Source organism: Centruroides vittatus, unplaced genomic scaffold (genome assembly GCF_030686945.1).
Source record: "Centruroides vittatus isolate TY-2023 unplaced genomic scaffold, ASM3068694v2 contig_349, whole genome shotgun sequence".
Taxonomy (NCBI): domain Eukaryota; kingdom Metazoa; phylum Arthropoda; class Arachnida; order Scorpiones; family Buthidae; genus Centruroides; species Centruroides vittatus.
Window position 1 is genome coordinate 3649819 of NW_027122172.1, and position 20223 is coordinate 3670041.

Sequence of the window (20223 nt, forward strand, 5' to 3'; positions counted from 1 at the left end):
GAAGGATCAGGAGACTGTCCATGTCGATCGCCTAAAACCTTGCTATGGCTATCCGATTTGTAATAAGAAAAAAAAGAGGGAGGATAGAGGAATTGTACTGGAGGATGATGATGAAGTCCTGGATGATCGGTTGGTGAGGAGACGTGGGGTGGTCACTAACACGCAAGGTGTTGACACAAGTGGTGTGCAGAAGTGCACTGACCTTGAGGTGCGTAAGAAACCTTATAACCTACGTGAACGCAAAATTGATTTCCGTAGTTTGCACTACGGGAAGTGAGTCGCTTGGGGGGGAGATATGTAGTGCTACGCAACTATGTATTATTGTTATTATTATTATTATTAATTATTTTCTCGGTTTCCTTTTTGTATGTATCGGGTTTTCTTGGTTTGTACCGTGTCGCGTGGAATTTTCTTATGATGTCACCTTAGGATACGTGAGAAGCTTTCTGATTGGTCCAGAGTGGGACAATAAGTGAAGCGGACTTCCGGAGAGCGGGAAATATAAATTGAGGGACTCTCACGATTGAGGACACTTTTTGGCTGCTTTTGGATTCGTCGAGGAAGGTTGCCGAGGAAGGGTCAGCAAGGACGTCGGAGTTAGACCGGGAGAACAGGAGTCTAGAAAGGGCGACCACTTTCAGTCGGGAAGCACAATCCGTTTCCATCGTAGTGTAATTGAGAAGTATCAACGAGGGACGTACTTCTGGTGACGTAAATTACGTTCAGGTATCGGAAAGAACTATTAGTTTTGTGAATTAACGTAAAGAAAAGGAACGCTTGGAACTCGAGATCGTGTTGCATTTACTTAACATAATACCGTGATTCGTCGAAGGCTAATATATGCAATTATTGTATAGAAGGAAAATGTGTATGTATATATGTATATAGAGTATTGTAAATTTCGTTAGTTTTAAGTCGTGTATCGTGTAAACTTGAGGGTTAGGAAGCATCTCGCGGTTATTGTACTGTTAGAATAAATTACTGTTGTTTCGCCAAATTCGTGCACGTGTAATTGGTCATTACTTGAGTCCTTAACATACATCCTTATTACATCCGTGGACTTAGATCCATCGGATAATCAACAGACTTTACTTATTAATAGGACTTTATACTGGTGTTTAAAGATTGGCACAGTAATGAGAGTTAGTTCAGGAAAGAACAAAATTTCTTTATTATATCACCTGTAGTAATAATTACTATTAATAAGTAAAGTCCAAGTAGACAATTAACAATAATATTAAAACAGTACCTTTATTTAGTCCAGCAACTTTAAATAAAGGTACTGTGTTTGTATATTTGTATCCTCAACTAGTTTGAGAAGTATTTGGTCAAAAACTGATGAAAATCTATAGAAACAGTGAACAAACTTTCAAAAAAAGCTTCTGACATATGTTGGAACTTTTGAAGAAAAACAAAAAACGAATTCCATATCAGTTTTTTCCTATAAAGCACATGAGAGAAGTCAACTATTTATAATTTTACCAAAGACATGCTTCTATTTTCTTTTGTATCCAAAAGTCCAAAACTGCAATACTGATAACTTCAGTGGTCATATCTTCAATCCACCATTGAAGATGTCAGTATTGCAACTCTGGACTTTTAAAATAAGATTATTTTATATCATAACTAATGACAGCTTGAATCATCTTGACCAAAAACTTGCCAACTATACATCAAATCATCAATGGCCATCTTGTTTATACTTGTGGATGTTGCATGTTGTGTCAGCTCTTTATTTTCTACATCAAGCTTATCCAAAAACAGAAATGATGAATGAGATTTCATGAAAATATTGGCAAAACCTCATCAGCTCTTTTATGTAAACACATCAGACATCTCCACAAGAGCTGGGTTTATCTATCAAAAAGATACTCCAGATACAAGATGATCTTCAGATCCAACAAGATTTTTTTTGATGAAGGTAAAACATTCTATACTTTACATTTAAAGAGAAAAAACAAGATATCCATGCCAGTGATGTGGAGTTTCAATTTGCTTGGAGTGCTCTAGGAAAGTATGTGTAAAATACTTACCTAAACAAAATGAATCATCCTATGATACAGCACTTTAGAAGAAAAACAATTGTTTCTTTAACCTTTTGAAAACTCTAACAATGAAAAGTTTTTTAATTGTGTTCTTTATAAGCTTTAAAATTAAAATTTCAAGAAAATAGCGAGATTGAGGCCGAAGTTCTAAACGTGAAAACATGTATGTCAGATGTTCAGTGCCACTTTCCTGTAAGCCTAGAAGTTTAACAATGGCATTTGGAATGTCGAGCATGATTCCACTGACTTTCCAAACACCATTGTCAAACTTCTAGGCCTACAGGAAAGCTGCACTGAATGTCCGACATACACATTTTTGCATTTAAAACTTCGGCCTCAATATCACTAGTAAGCAAGGCATTTTTGCAACCTTTTGGCTTATATTACTTCATCATTGTTTCAAACATTTTAGTTTCTTTAAATAATTGAAATTTGTAAATCATACTTTTTTGTAATCATATGAGGTTCCTTGGAATGCATCAGAACTTATAAAAATTAATTCATATATAAAAAAAAAGAGAAGTCTGGTAGACTGCCTCCATAGTAATTGTGTGACTATCAACATCCAAGTTCTTAAGGGTTAAAATTGGCATATAACCAACCTTTTACTCACTTTTAAATGCATCTCAAACTCAGATAACTCATGGTAATTTATACAAAATTTTGATAAGTAAAGCATTTCACATTTGAATGAACATATCATCTATGCTAATGCCATCCATTAGTTAGATCGACTAATTAAGGTTATCTGAATGATAAACTGTTACTTTCATTCCTCAATAGGTCTCACTGTTTTTTGCTTTCCAGACTGATTTCTATCTAGTTATACAGTAAACAGAAATCAGAAATTGTATCAATTATAGTCAAAGAACTTTTTCTGAGATATATTATTTTGATGTAACTGTGAAGTGTGAAGCGCGATAGGAATACCCAGACACGTGAATTCAATTAAAACAAATTTAATTTCGCGATAAATAATATATACAGATGAGTTCTTTTTGGATTCCCTCGGTCCAATTTCTCTTACTGTCCGTTAGTAACAATAACCCAAGTAGCTTACCTCCTTGGAAACTACTTGCCCGACAATACTAATGAAACCTGCGCGATCCTTAACTAACTTAAACCTAGGGATAGAAAAGTATAGAGATAGGGAAATGAGAAGAATTGATAGGATAGTGGGGTACCCTTGTTCTCGCTGAACTCGATGCTGGCTGGTGCTTTATTCTGCATGTCTCTGGGTTCGTCAATGTTTTAAATATCTTCTACTATAATTTCTTTTCGGTGTCTCTGATTCGAGAATCCAGATCCTCACCTTACGGCTCTCCATTCGGCCCTCGTAGAATTCCGTCTCACGAGCTCGCCGTTTTCGTCCGTGCTTCTTTGTGTCTGGCCGGGGAAAAAGTGACCCTTTGTGACCCAGATTTGACTCGTCCTCCACTCGAAGTCTTTGTTCCACACGGCCCCCTGGTGGGTGGGGAGTGGGAAGCCCCTGTTCCCAGAAGCCAGAACAATGAACAAAGGAAGTTAGAAAGAAGGGTTAAGAAAGAGAGAAAATTATTAAAACTAATTAAATCTATAATACATATGTACAAAAATATATGGCGTACAGCCACATAACAAAGAATCTTGTTTCATACAAATTTTTATTTCAATAAAATATAAATAGGCTATAATTAATTAATAATTTTAAAATATTCAAGTTATTGAAATTTTTTAATGTTTTTTTTTATTCTAGACAACTGAAACAGAACTTCATACACTTTTTTCTAATTATGGCAATGTTAAAGCTACAAAAATCATTTCTGATAGAGCTGGAGTTTCAAAAGGGTAAGATATTTATTTATATTAATAGTTAAAAGTAAATTTTTTATAAATACTGTATTTATAATTAAGAAAACTCTAATATATAAACCATATGTCTATTGTCTGTACAGTATATGCAAGGAAAACATCTGGGTTGTATTCTGGTTACTTACATCTCATCTCTCAGAGCTGTCACGAACTACAGGAAGTGGAAGTTAGTGTATGCTCGGTTGCACTCCAAAGCCTCGCCTTCTTTCCTCCAAGGCTACGAGCCGTTTTTGCTAGATAAGCTATGCAGTCATAAAGCAGCCACAATCCACACAGTATTTGCTAGAGTAAAAGTGCTACATCGTGGTAGATTAGCAATTGTTGTCACCAGACTGGTTTTTATCCAGACAAGCCAGTTTTTAAATTCATGGTCCAGATTAATTACTAATTTGTTTGGTTTTTGTAGAAATTGTGAAATTATGATGAAACAAAATAATTTTATAAAAATATTTGCAAGTATTTTGCAAATATTAGGTTCGTACCAACAAAAGTCTCTAACTGGTTTAAAACTGGCATATGCATTGTTTAGTTCTTGGCTGTAAAATGACATTGCGCTTGCTTCGCTCTCTCTTGCTAGCATGGCTGCTCTGTCTGTTGAATTCTGTCAACAGCAAGTGTACACTCATATCACTGTGCTAGCAAAGGGATAACCATGCAAATGTGAAGAAAGGGGTGGGGCCTTTGACATCATTGGTTGTGCTAGTGCACATTTGCTAGCATTTTGCTCTCGCAAAGCTCTGTAGTTTGCAGCAGCTCTTAGAGACAGAGGAGATTCTGGTTGTTCATAATGATCTCGTCTTAGGTGTTGACATCACAATTCTATTAGGTAGATTATACATGTTCGAATTATCTGCGCACCACAATACAGTATTTTAACCCCTTAGCTGAAATTAAAATTTTTGAAAATGCAGAGTACGAAATTATAGATCATGGGGTAAGGAAAGCACGAGGTTCAAATAAAGCACATAATTTTGACAAAGATATGTTTTTGTTTTATAACAATTTTACAGATTGTAGTGACAAAATGTCTTACTCATTAGGTAATGTTGTCTCTTAAAAAATAGAAATTTTAATAGTCTAACTTAGTTAGAAAAGCATGCATACTTAGTTGAGAAGTTAAATGGTAATACTTAGAGAGATGGATGGATAGAAGTAACAGATAAGATTAACAGCATATTCAGTGGTTCAGTAATTGATGTAGAATCATTAAAAACAGATGGCATTCCTGAGAAACTGCTTAAAAAAATAAAAAGTGTTGTCTCTATCTCAAAATATTCTTTCCTGAGATAGACAACTTTCTTTAATATGATTATATAAGACAAGTAGCATCCAATGGCAATATTGGATGTAATGAAATTGAGGTCATAGATGAAAGACGACTATCTGCTTGTCTGTGGAAGACGAGAGAATCTTTGAGAGAAAAAGTTGCTCAGAATTGCATTTTGAGAGAAGCGGTAGTTTCTTGAAGCATAAATAAATTATTAGTCAATCAGCAACCAGCTTGTGATGTAGAGATTGTCAAAGACAAGAGACTATGACCAGAATATGACCCCTGATATTTCAATTTCACGTGATCATTATTTTAGGTAAATCAAGCACATATGAAATTTCTTTAAATTTGTGATTATAATGACTTCTTCAATAACTATGTTAGTATGGTTATTTATATATCAGGATGATAGAATAAAACAGATGACATAAGAAACAGTAGTAATTACAAAAAGCCATGAGCCTGAAGAGGGATTGAAAAATTACCAATCCAAAATGCATTGTTAAATAGGTGAAATAAAGTGAACTTTTCCAATGTTGATCTCTGTTAATTGTGGATAATTAAGAAAGACATGATAAATATTACTAGTCTCACTACTGGAAGAAAAAACTTTACTTATAGTTATATACATTCCATTTTAATATTTTTATTAAAATTTATTTTATTTAAGAGCATATAAAGGTTCTACATATGCATACATATACAATGTATTCATACACAGAAGAGTTACAGTCAATGAATATGTGGCCGTCAGCCATATTGTTTTCTTGTATATTTTTGTTTAATTCATAAGTTGTAAATACATATATATATATATATATTTTCTATCTTCCTTCTTCCTTCATTCTATTCTCTTATTTCCGTTCCTTTCTCCTTTGTCTAAATAACCTGACCGTTATTGCTGGAGGGCAGGATTACCCCTCCTAAGTAAGAACAAAAGAAGGCGAGGACGCCCTGAAGGCTAAGTGGTGATCAAGGGACACTTTTCGACTGGACCTCAAGAAGGACGGAAGTGTGAGCCAGCGATCGACCAGTTACGAAAAAAGTCGAAAGGAGGCTACAGGACCGTCGAGGCCAAGGGAAAATAGACACAAAACCGAGGTAATCGAAAGACGTCGAGGGCAGACAGCCGAACAAGAAAAAGAGAGGAAAGCGACTGCCATTGCGAAAATACACTCCAGCGAAAACACCGATCATCGTAGACCCGGGTACCTTCCATCTAATTCTATCCACTTTCGTTCTTTCCTAAATCTATCTGTTTCCCCTTTCCTTTTTAGTTTTAAGGTAGATATAAGTTTATTTTTAAGTCGGGTGTAAAAAAAAAAAAAAGTTTTTGTTACGAGCGCGGGTGTGATTCTTGGTACGTGGCGCCCCCCTTCCTCAGTGAAGTTGTTCCAGTTGGGATCCTTTGTAAAATTAGAAAAGGAAAGAACCTTGTTCCGGAAGGGAAATAAAAAGACTTTTAATTGTGTATCAGTCTCTGTGTTTATACTTGTAACGTGCATTCGCGGATTTACAAGCCCTTCTCAACGAACCACCACAATGGTGTCCGCGACAGGATCCCAACTATAAGGGGGTGTACGTTTTTTTGTTTATATAGATCATTGACTCGTAAAGTATACTAGCGTGTAAATTGTGTTATATCTGTAGTTATTTGTTTGCTATATATTGAATTGTATTGTAATGGCTACTAGTAGTTCAGTGGGAAGCTCCTCAAGCTCTGGAGGAGGTGTTATCCCCAGCCCACCACTGGTTGTAACGGGATTCCTCGGTATGATCCCAATGTTCTCTGGGTCACAGAGCGATGTGGTGAATGTGAGACAGTTTTTTCAAACGGTCGAAAACATTGCACGCCTAGCAGGTTGGAACGACGAGGTCAAGGTGGCCGTTCTACAGTCGAGGCTAAAGGGTGAGCCGCTAAACACGTTTATGTGCTTATTAGAACAATATCCTGAGTCATACAGTGACATTAAGCGGGACCTAATAAAATGTTTTAGTAAGAAAGAAGCGAGTGATAGAGATATAATAGATCAATTGCTGTCCCTAAAACAAGGGAGTAGTGAATCAGTGACGGATTATTCAATCCGTACACATACTTTACTCGCTAGGGCAGCGAGAAGTCATCAAAATATAAGTTTGTTACGGGATGACATGATCCGGGAGCATTTCGTTAAGGGTTTGAGAGGGATTATAAAGGGTAATGTAATGAGGAAAGCTCCAAAAACATTAGAGGAGGCTTTCGAAGTAGCTGAAGCGGAGGAAACAATTGAGGCTGAGTGCAGCGGCCGTTATGAGAGAAGGGTGATTAGTACAGTGATTGAGGAGAGTGCTAATATTATAGTGGGAGAATGTGAGAAGGTGGAGACAATCAGGGATCAAAGCAATGCTAGGATGGTGAAATTAGAAAGAAAAGTCGATGCGTTAACCGAAGCAATAGGTAAGCAGTTAGATAACAGGGACAAGGAGCCAAGAGGAGCCAACAAAAAATGTTATGTGTGTGGGGAAACAGGACACTTTGCCTGTAGATGCCTAACGCATGTGAATGCGAATTTAAACTAATTAAGGAGCGTCATGGAGGTCAGTGTGACGCTCCCCACATTAAGATCAGTCTGGCCAATGAGGTCGTGTTATCGCGGAAAGGTCTCCCCTTTGTTGAAGGTAAGATGGAAGGTATAAAACTTTCGTTCTTAATCGACACTGGCGCAGAGAAATCGATAATAGACTTAAGGTCAATAAAGAGTCTGCCAAAGGGTAAGGTTATTAGAGTGACCCCAGAAGACGAAAACGTAGGGATAAGGGGCATAAATGGTAGTGTCACTGAGTGTGAAAGGACCCTAAGGACCGAGATGAGGTACAAGGACCAGACATGCGGTGTAACAATTGCCTGCATGCAATTGCCTGAACACATTAATTACAACGGTATATTAGGTATGGATGTGATAAACAATCTTTACAAAATTATTGACGGGGTGAAGAAGTCGGCAGAATACGCGTCGGTCAATAACATCCAGCAAGGGGACCCGTACGACAAGTACCTAACAATAAATCCCTGTGAAATAAAAGGTTTAGACGGCATGAGTCCCAAAGAAAAAAAACTTGTTTATGACGTTTTTGAGAAGTACCCGGGATGCTTTGCTAATTCGGTCGAAGACTTAACGGGGATGATTGGCGAATTACATAAACCGATTGTTGACCAAACTAAACCAATAAGTACTTGTCAATACCACATCCCAGAATGCTATCTATCCAGATTAAGAGCGTTAACCAAATCTTATCTAAAGGCTGGGATTATAGAGGAGAGTTCCTCCGCGTGGAACTCGCCGATCCATATCGTTGAAAAGGAGAATGGGGAAATTCGCATGACGTTGGATCTAAGGTGGGTGAACGATCTGACCGCCCCCCAAGAGTTCCCGATCTCCCGGGTGGACGAGATATTGAGCAAATTTCACGGGAGTAGGTACTTCTCAGTTTTAGACTTAAAGTCAGGCTACTTTCAAATAGGTCTAGATCCCTCAGTGAGACCCGTGTATGCTTTCTCGACGCCGTGGGGAAAGTATCAAATGTGTCGCCTTCCCCAGGGAGCTAGGAATAGCGGCCGTTTCTTCCAGGCAGTGATGACCAGAATTCTAGCCCGTTTCGTAGGTATAAACTGCTATATATTTCAGGATGACGTGGTCTTATTCTCAAAATCATTGAGTGACCACATTGCCCTGTTGGACGAAGTTATAGGTACCTTACACAGTAAGAACCTCAAACTACACCCCGACAAAAGTCGCTTTATTGTTGGTGAGGTCAAGTACCTCGGGCATTTTATTAATCAAAAAGGGATACTACCAGACGGGGATAATGTAAGAGCGATACGCGAAATCACCCCCCCCCTAAGAATGTGAAGAAGGTAAGGAGCTTTTTGGGCATGATCGGTTACTTTAGGAGCTTCATAACCAAATTCTCCGATCTCGCTCTGCCCTTAACTACATTGACCAAGAAGAACAGAAAATTCTGTTGGGATATCTCTTGCCAAAATAGTTTCGATAAATTTAAAGATATATTATCCAACCCCCCTTTATTACGTCACCCCGACTTCGACGCCCCATTCCACCTGTATACGGATGCGTCAGATGAATGCATTGGTGCGGTGTTGGGCCAGATGAAGGAAGAGGGTTTTTGCCCGGTAGGTTACTTCAGCCGAAAATTTAGCACAACGGAACAGAACTATTCCACTGTCGAGAAGGAGTGCTTGGCTATTGTGACATCATTGCGTCACTTTAAACCACTAGCCCTAGGCCACCAAATAGAGATCCACACCAACCACAAGCCTCTAATATTTATGGGAAACATGAATAACCACAATAAGAGATTGATGAGGTGGTCAACTGAGCTAGCCGATTATGATATAAGGATAAAACATGTAAAGGGGAAGCACAATGAAGTGGCTGACGCCTTATCCCGATTAGGCTTCGAAAAGAAAAAACAGGATAGCGCAGTGTATAGCAATGTGGTTGATAATTATGAGATTTGGAAACAGGTAGTTGCATCTCAAGGAAGGGACAAGTTTTTAAAACGGATGCGTGATAATTGCGAGTTACAGAGACGCGAGCATAGCGAATTGATTGGAGGGATTCAACCTGAGTTCATGATGGAGGGTGATGTGATAGTACACGTCAAGCCAGGAAGAAAGGGGCTCGGTAATAAGATACGTATTTGTGTAGGCGAAGAAATGGTGGATCAAGTAATCTGGTCATTCCACAGCTCCCCGCTATCAGGGCATCTTGGCGCGGAGAAGACTTGCAATCTTGTCGATAGGTACTATTATATAAGAGATTTAAGAAATCGTGTTAAGCGGGTCATAAGAGGGTGTAAGGTATGCCAAAAACATAACTTGCATAGGGGGCGTGCGCCCTTTCAGGAGACTGAAACTTCTGATTTTCCTATTCAGAAGGTCGCGACCGATATAATAGGTCTCCTCCCAGTGTCACAAAAAGGTAATAGGTATATACTTACTATTATTGATATCTTCACGCGATACGCAGAGGCTATTCCTATCCCTGATCAATCTGCTTGTACGATAGCTGAAGTAATCTTTGATCGCCTCATATGCAGGTATGGGTGTCCCGACTTAATTATCTCTGACCGGGGGCCAATTTCACATCAAAACTCTTTGAGGAGGTATGCGATGAGCTCTCCATTAAGCACAACTTAACCACGGCTTACAGACCTTGTTCCAACTCTGTGTGTGAACGTTTTAATAAGACCATATGCGGTATCATCGCGAGAATATCGGAGGGCGAGAACCGTGAGTGGGACAAATTCATAAATCAGGCTCTGTTCGCCTATAACAATTCCACTTATTCAGCCACTAACGAGTTCCCTGCTTTTCTACTTTATGGCTTCGACCCTCGTTTTCCTGGGGCCTTTCCAATGGAAAGCCCTGATAATAATCGTAACTGTGATCAAGATTGGGGTTTTGTTAAAAGATTAAACATGATAAGGGAAGCTGCCTATAAACTAGGAAGGTGGCGAAACCAGAAGAACAGGGGGAGAATAAATAAGAACAGAGAATGCGATAGATGGGAGGAAGGTCAAAGGGTTTGGCTTATGCGAAAAGGTATAAAAAAGGGGAAATTTTCCCCTAAATATATGGGGCCGTACAGAATTACCCGTGTTCTGGGGCCAGTTACGGTGGAGCTGGGCGGTAATCGGAAGGAAGACAGATGGATTGTGCACATTGATCGCATAAAACCATGCTACTCCCCCGTATGCAAGGAGTGGAGGACGGCGGCCCAGAGACATCAGAAAAGAAAGGTGACTCTACCCATGGATGAGGTTTTGGAGGAGGATGGGCACCCTGAAAACATATGGGCAGTGATCCCTAGGGAAAGACCAGAATTAAGCTTCAACGAAGGACAACAGGAGGGATGCGGAAACGATCACCCTGAGAATCATCATGAAGAGGGAGAACACGCTAAGCACCATCACCCGTACAATACACGTGGCCATAAGGTCGACTACCGTAGGCTACACTACGGAGTGTGACTCTAAGGGGGGGCGTATGTGGCCGTCAGCCATATTGTTTTCTTGTATATTTTTGTTTAATTCATAAGTTGTAAATACATATATATATATATATTTTTTCTATCTTCCTTCTTCTCTTCATTCTATTCTCTTATTTCCGTTCCTTTCTCCTTTGTCTAAATAACCTGACCGTTATTGCTGGAGGGCAGGATTACCCCTCCTAAGTAAGAACAAAAGAAGGCGAGGACGCCCTGAAGGCTAAGTGGTGATCAAGGGACACTTTTCTACTGGACCTCAAGAAGGACGGAAGTGTGAGCCAGCGATCGACCAGGAACGAAAAAAGTCGAAAGGAGGCTACAGGACCGTCGAGGCCAAGGGAAAATAGACACAAAACCGAGGTAATCGAAAGACGTCGAGGGCAGACAGCCGAACAAGAAAAAGAGAGGAAAGCGACTGCCATTGCGAAAATACACTCCAGCGAAAACACCGATCATCGTAGACCCGGGTACCTTCCATCTAATTCTATCCACTTTCGTTCTTTCCTAAATCTATCTGTTTCCCCTTTCCTTTTTAGTTTTAAGGTAGATATAAGTTTATTTTTAAGTCGGGTGTAAAAAAAAAAAAAAAAGTTTTTGTTACGAGCGCGGGTGTGATTCTTGGTACGTGGCGCCCCCCTTCCTCAGTGAAGTTGTTCCAGTTGGGATCCTTTGTAAAATTAGAAAAGGAAAGAACCTTGTTCCGGAAGGGAAATAAAAAGACTTTTAATTGTGTATCAGTCTCTGTGTTTATACTTGTAACGTGCATTCGCGGATTTACAAGCCCTTCTCAACGAACCACCACAAATATAAATTGGTCTCATAAATATCCTTTCAATGTTAAATCCTATCTATTAGGATAACTAATTTAATCTAAAATGTTTTACTGCCTTGTCAAAACATATCAATATTTCTCATATAAAAAAAAAAAAATTTGGATTCAGACACAGGGTCTTCTTCTTACTCCAAAAAACTATTTTAATGTATTTTTTAAACTCTTTACAACCTCAACAAATTTCTATCTATCTACCATTCAAAAAAATAATCGTAATGTCTTCTCCAAACTCCTTTTATCCTCAAATCCATTTGTATCTCCTATTCTTTCCTCCATTCCCTCTTCTTTGTTCTTCCCTTCCCATGATTTTCTTTTTGTTTTACACAACTTCTAGATTTGTTCTACATTGTAATTAACAAGTGTAGAGCTTTTCATTGTTCATAATGATGCAAACGGAAAGTATCTGTTGAAACTCCCTAGGGAGAAAATTACTGGCAGGAGGTGAACCAAAGGGAAGAGTGTAATATAATAAATAAAATAAAAAATTTTAGTGATCTAGTATAGCTTGATTAACTAAATGTAAATATTTTTCTTATTTTACTTTATTGCAATGAAAATAAATACAGTGGTGCCTTGTACTTCGAATTTAATTCATTTCAGGACCTGAGATCATTCAAACTTCAAGTTATTTGAAGTCCAAATTAATTTTTCCCATTAGAAATACTGGAAAATGAATCAATCCATTTCCAGGCCCTGAATAAACTTAAAACATCAAATACACATAATATAAGGTAAAAATAATACAATTAAATGTCTTAATAATAAATTTAAACATGAAAACCATAAATAAAATAATACATAAATACTGTATAATAAAATGAAAATTGCATTTACACATTATTGATTTCAGTATCTTCGTAGTATCACGGATTGCCGAAACGAATCTCAATATGAGTTGGGATAAGAAAAAAATTGAGGACTTACCAAATTAACAGTTTAAACACTAACTTATTTTAATAACACTAAGACTTAACCTAATCGGATACAAAAACTTAAACTTAAATTACTAACTTAACTAAAGTATGATTATGAATTACAATATATTTACAGATGACCCCTTTTATAAGACAATATAGGATATACATTACGATCGGGATTAGCACTCTTTCTCTCTCTCTTACAAAGGAACGAGAAGCACGTGTTTATATGTTTATATGACTCGCCTTTTTCCTTTAATATTCTTCTTGTAACTGTCTTCTACTCACGTGTTTCTTTGTCTCTCTCTCGCTTTTCCTTCGTTTCCCTACTCGGGAGATCACGTCACTCACCTAGTCCAAATGAAGAAGTCTCGAATGAAACTGAAAAAAACCTTGTCCCCTCACACAATGTCATGTCCTTTTATAATTTCCCTCCATCCGGGCACATAGTCAACACGTGATTTCCTACCAGCCAATCAGCACGTACAAAACTTACCAGCCTAAAAGGCAGTACGTGATGATAGCACCACAATTTTACAAAGAGAATGAATACCCGACACAAACAAAACGAAACAGCGATAATGTACAATAAAGCGGAGAACTACATCTTAAACATGGCTGCCACATCCAATACATGTGTACTACTTTTATGTTTCATGACAAATTTTTTTTAATCTTAATTGTCAATATTACAATCTTCCTCTTAGACTTCATTGCTTCCACACACTTCTGAGATACTGTGGTTAATAAGTAAAGATTATGTTGGGTTGAACAGAAACTTTCTTGCAAATTTTTAACAGTTGTAAAATTTAACACATTATTACTAATCTGAGATTGTGTTCTTTGTTTAGAAGTTTATTTTAGACTTTTTACTTCACATTTTATTTGAATAAAATTAAGTTGAAATATCTTCAGATAAAAAGCATATCAGCATATTTTGTTTTATGAATTTTGGAAAGGATATAATGCTGTACAAACAGTAAAGAAATTTGTAATGTGTATGGCTCCTAAACTTCAAACATGTCAAAATTTAAACAGTTCTGTTCAGGAAATTTGGAACTAAAGGATATTGTGGCTTGGTTGAGCCTTGTTTTTCTTTTTGTTTCTTTTTCTTCCACCATTTTTCTTTCTAAAACTTCACTTTTAACCTTTGTTCTCTTGAATTCACTGTAATTGGTCAACCCAATGGTCTGATGGGTTTCTGGGGTGACATCGGATTGGTCAAAGGGGACTGGCACAAGAGGGGAGAGAGAGGAAAGTGGGAAAAATCATCACTTTCGGGAGAGAAAAGCTAGGAAGAAAAAGACCTAGATGTCAGCGAGTATGGAAAGAAGATTCCTCAGGAATAATGGAATCAAGGTTTATTTTTGCCAATCACCCCCTTTTGAACCGTCTCTTTTTCTATCGAAATCAAGTCTTCTAATTCTTAACCCCATCTTGTTCTAGGGCCCTTTATTTTGTAAATTTAGTTAAGTTATAGGTAAGCTAGACAGAATAAGTCCTTTGTTTTGTCGGCACATGGGGATAGTGGTGATATTATTACGGGTGGTCCCAAGTATCTTTGTACTTTCCTAGTTAGTAAGTGTGTACAATTGTTTCTTCGGAAACTATCGGTATTAACTGTAAATAAACTTTTTAATTTTATCAATGCCAAGCGATTCTTTGAACCCTGTTATTTGCTCTTGGCTACAGTATAAAATGTATGGGGTGCCTAATTGATAAATAAAAATTGAAGGAAGAAATTGTTAAAAATTGACAAATAACATACAATATATATAACCAAATATACCAAAAATAAAGTGAAAAGAAGCACTGAAAAACATATAAGCATAACATGAAAGTGAGAGATAATTTTGGCATATAACAGATTGAGTTTACATTTCAAGTATATTTTTTCATTGTGTGCACAGTTTCAACTGTAAAGCATTGCTCAAACTCCGAAGCAAATATTTTTAAATTTAATGTTCAAACTCTAGGTTAGAGTTGTTAAAAATATGAGTTATCAATGTAGTTTTTTGTCATTAATGAACACAAGTCTGTCAACTTAGTGTAAGTCAGTTTTAGTATTTTATTTTATTTTGTGATGTTACGTTTTAGGCCCTAGCTATTTCGTGTACAAAATGACGACAGTCAAAGAAGAAACTACTTATACCATTCAGAACAAAGGCTTTAGTGTTCCAATTTGTACAGCTGCAATCTGTCTTTCTTTTCCAACACATGGGATCAAAGTGAGTGTTAACACGAGACTGTCTCAGTGTTACCATCACTTCTGCAACTGATGTGACCTCTACATGTGATATTGTTAATATTGGACGACAAGCTAGAATATACTACATAGAGTGGCTGTCACCATTGTTACAGCACTCTTGGTGACAACAATGAGTACTAATGAATGCCATTTCACTTTCAGTCAAAACACTGAAGTCTATACCACATGTTGGGCAGGATTGTCATTTTAGAATCTATTTTTCTCATCTAAATTTAGATTGTTTTGTTTGCCCCTAGATTTGAGATTTAGGCAATTAGATAAATGATATAAATCTAGATTGTTTCATCTCAAATTTAGCTATTTTTCTAGATTTTATTTAACCATTATAAAGAAGGTTGTGGTAATAAGTGCGAAATGAGAATTACAAAGATATGTTAATAAATAATATCATCTTTATTTTGCGTAAAGTATAACAGTTCTTTAGAATACCAGCTCTTCTTAGTCTTAGTATACAAATTTACAATATACGCCATACAAAAGTTTAGAGAATGAGCAGTTATTAATGCTACTCTTGCAGCAGCAATAATTATTGCATATTTTTACAACAAATATAAAACGAACTACAACTAAGCGCTTACAACTAACTAACTGTTGATTAATCATAATCCTTTCTCTGTTGTATTGCATCTAAATGAAATTTCCTAATACAGTGGAACGTCAGTAAGTGGAATGGCCGGAAAGTGGAACAATTTTCAGTCGGACTGTGTCGTGCTGAATCGAACGTTTTTGATACTAAATTTACTTCTAAAGTATAATTTTCATGTTTTTTATATTCTTTAATATATTTATTTTGTTTGTACAAAATGCAGAAATAATTTTTAACGATACGATAGCCTCGATGATTATTATAAAAATTTTCGTTAGGCTTAAAATCGACGAAAATTCAACACGAAGCGACACGCAACAGAGAAAAATTCAACAGGAAGCGATACGCAACGGAGAAAAATTTGAACATCGGACAGGTTAATGTATTTTTTCGTGCAAAGTCGGAAACTGGAACAAATCATTAACTGGAAGGACCCCAGTCCCCAATTGGTTCCACTTATCGACGCTCTACTGTATATGACATTCATGAACCTGTTTTGTCTTGCTGGCTTGTCAGAAACACAGAGAGAAATGGTTTTCTCTTTGTGTGAGTGAAAGGTTGTGTTCTGTCAAGATTGTACTGTTACTTTATTACATAATAAATAATATTTGTAATAACAACTTTATCTAATAAATAGACATTTAATTAATAATTTTATTTAATAGCATTCCCATTGTGTAATAAATTAGTTTACAGCATATCTTTACTCTGAAAAACTTTCAAGTATAGGCTCATGTCATAATTATTAATAATTTTAAATCCTATTTGAATTGGTTAAATAAAACTATTTTGAGTCTTCAACATTTTAACTTTGAAAAATAGGTTTATCCCATTTGACATCACATTCATTTCTTTTGTCTTATTTACACAAGCAGACAACAATGCATTATGTATAAACATGTTGGTTGTAAAAGTAGTTTATATACTAGTGTTTATTTATTTAATTTTTTTTTAACAATTTCACCAGTCATTTAGTATAAAAAGTATTACTTTTGCAGTTATGGTTTTGTAACATTTGAGACTGAAGAAGAAGCAAAAAGAATACAGAAAGAGGTAATTTAGAATAAGTAACTTCCACAATAAACTATTACTGTAATTTCGTGCTGATAGCAGATGGGTTATCTATGTTTAAAACGGGATCAGGTTGTGCAGTTGGAATGCAACAAAAACTAGCATTATCTATATTCATTACAAGCATTGTTCTACATTTGAAAGACTAGAATTTTAAACAGAAAAAAAAAAATTTAAATACCTTCTAAAACCGATAACCGGTGCGAACTATTTTTCTAAATGGCGAACGTTTTCATTGCCCCTCCTGGGCTCTTCCTCAGGCCAATTCTGGATTTGATAATCGAACAGCATAAATAAATGGAACGTGTTCCGTAATTTAAACGATCGAGTACGTTGGGCAACTGCGTGCCGTTCCAAATAGAATTTTGAAGATGGGCTTAAGACCACCAAAAACATTCATTCTAACAGTGCAAATACTGAATTTTACTGCTGGAGCACGGGTGTATTAAGTAAGTTTGGTGTTTCTCCAGTTACAATAGTAGTACAATAGTATTTAAAGAACATTAATGATTTGAACAAACATTATAATTATTATTGACTTGCAACAAAATTCTAAAAATAATTAATATGTCACAAAATTAAAATATTAAAACAACTTATGACGAAACCATGTTTAAAAGGTTCTATTTTGACCTACTCACAATTCCTCAGAATAAAATGGAAGTATAATTCAAAATTTTTTAAAGAACTTTCTTAATTAAATCTTCAGTAAATTATCACCTTTAGAATGACTAATGTTTTAATGTCCTCTGTCTGGATTTTCATCAGGTCAACTGTTCTAGAATCAGAATGCTTCTAATATCATTACTAATTCTGTTTTTATTTTTTAATTTTGATAAACAACATTTAAAAAAAAAGGGAATTAGCAACGATGTTCTATGAGATTATAGAAAGTATAAACGAGTTGACACGGAGAACTTTAGTGATTTCTTCAATGGGACAAATTGATAACAAGTGTGCTTGATAGAGCAGATGCTTAGAAGGGGGAATCCATTTATCTCATAGAGACAAAGACAACTATTCAAATTAATAAGATAACCTTTAGGAAAAAAATATATTTCTTACAAGACTATACATTTACATGAGTCCATATCCTTTGGCCCCTTCACACACTTTTTTAGAGGCAATAACAAGTCTATGACAGAACTCACCTTTTATTGGAGGCTACTGTCTGCTATCCAATGTAAAAAAGTTAGAGTTAAAGGTCAGTTCTGTCATAGACTTGTTATTGCCTCTAAAAAAGCATGCGAAGGGTCCAAAGGATATGGACTCGTGTAAATGTATAGTCTTGTAAGAAATATATTCTTTTCCTAAATGTGAATTTGTCCTGGCAATTTTTAATGTAATAAGATAACCCTTTAATTTTCCTTGTAACATACAATACATCCAGGGAAACACACAGGAACATACAGAGCCCGACAATCCTATCTACCGAATAGCATTAACACACAATTCTCCCAACAAATACAATGTTACAGAATTCCCATAAAGTGCAGACATAAAACGTACCAACAATGAGTTTAAAGTGTACTTCTTCTTTTACTTCTCATCAGACAGGAAACAGTTTGAAAATGAAATCTTGCTGCTGACTTGGTTGCACAGTCTTTACTTTCTTGCTTCCCAACTATTTCCACACATACTTTCACACACCACCACTACTTTGCTTCTCCTACTTTGTCCTCTCTCCACTTCTGTTCTGACTTCTCCCCGAGACACATCCTCCAATAAATCTCTCACCCTCAGTTACACACCTCACTTACTCACACACCTAGAATTACACAACTCCTCTCCCTCTTCACTGAGTCAGACCCACCACATGGCAAAGGGGGACAGGAAAAGATGTAAGGCACAGTTCAAAGCATTCTGATTTTAGAACAGTTGACCTGATGAAGATCAATACAGAGGATCGAAAACATTAGTCATTCTAAAGGTGATAATTTACTGGAGATTTATTTAAGAAAGTTCTTTAAGAAGTTTTGGACTATTCCATTTTGAATAAAATTAAATAGTAAATTTAGTATTCATGATAAAATTATTTTCTGTTTAAATTTTTCACATTTTATTATTATTACTTAAGAAAATTTGTGATAAAATAAAGACAATAAATTGTATTTATTTATTTATTTTTGGAGGATGTGAGTTGCTCGTCTGGTGTGAGAGTGAACTTTTGAACGTAGCTGATACTTAGTATACTAAAATACAATTGTGTCAAAGGAAGAGGAATACGTTCGACGGTAAAATAGAGAAATTGGCGAATGGTTTATCCCTGGATTTGATTATAATATTGTTAATAATTGCTGGAGTTGAGCCCAATCCGGGTCCTCTCCCCCGTTCCCCACAACAAATAAGTCATCAGGATATGCAAAAGAAGAGGCGTGGGAGACCTCGGAAGGAAAGCTCCAAGGACGAGGAGAAAGAAAACCAACAAGTAGAAATTTTAAGTATAGATTACCACCAAATAGAAGAAGAGAGTAAACAACCGTCTGTATTCACGAAAGAACCAACAATTTATGATTATTTTGAACCAGTAAACGAACCGGAATTACAAACTGCAGTTAAATCTCCATATACATTGCAATCTATTTATGAGTTAATCCAGGATAATTTTTGTCGGTTAAATATTGAGATTCAATCGATTAAATCTGAGATAAATATATTGAAAGAAGAAAATAAGTGTTATAAAGAGGAATTGACGGAAATTAGATATAAGCTACAAGAATTGGAAAAAAAATCGGAAACTAATGACCATCTTAAAGGTATGTTCGAATTTGAGTTTGACAAATTAGCAAATGAAAAGACTAAAAAGAACATTATTATTATAAATTATCCATACGCAACACTAGATTATTTACAAGAAATAAATTCATTTATTAATAATAAATTAGAATTAAAAAATGTTGAAATAGAAAGATTAATTAAATTAAATAGCAGTAATAATAAACCTATTGTTAAAGTAATCCTAGAGTCTGTAAATATAAGGAATTTAATTCTTAAAGAATTTTGGAGAACGAAACCGAATTTAGTTGGTGAGAATGAGAAAAAAATAATTTTTACTGCCGATTTATGTAGGAGATCGAGGATAAGGAAAAAACATTTACAGGCCAGAATTAAACTAGAAAAGTTAAACAAGAAAAAAATAATAGTACGAGATGATTATTACATTAAAGATAACTCAGTATATACGTACGATATTGCCTCAAATAAGATCATCCAATTGAATCATTTTTTAGGAGATGTTTGACTACAGAGTTAGAAAAGGAAGGGGAAATAAGGTGTAATACATCTAATCCTGCTTCAATTGGAAATAATCCATAATTGGTTCAAACTCTATC

At 36.0% G+C, this 20223-nt stretch overlaps 1 protein-coding gene across 2 annotated transcripts in view; it reads left to right on the forward strand.

Annotated features, from left to right (window-relative positions):
• The window catches only part of LOC136974449 (protein boule-like), a 134263-nt gene that overhangs the window by 54344 nt on the left and 59696 nt on the right, over positions 1–20223 (forward strand). For both annotated transcript variants that reach the window (XM_067269353.1, XM_067269354.1), the window contains exons 3-4: positions 3781–3872; positions 16819–16873. In XM_067269353.1, the coding sequence (XP_067125454.1) occupies positions 3781–3872; positions 16819–16873 (147 nt within the window). The remainder of the gene's footprint in view (positions 1–3780; positions 3873–16818; positions 16874–20223) is intronic.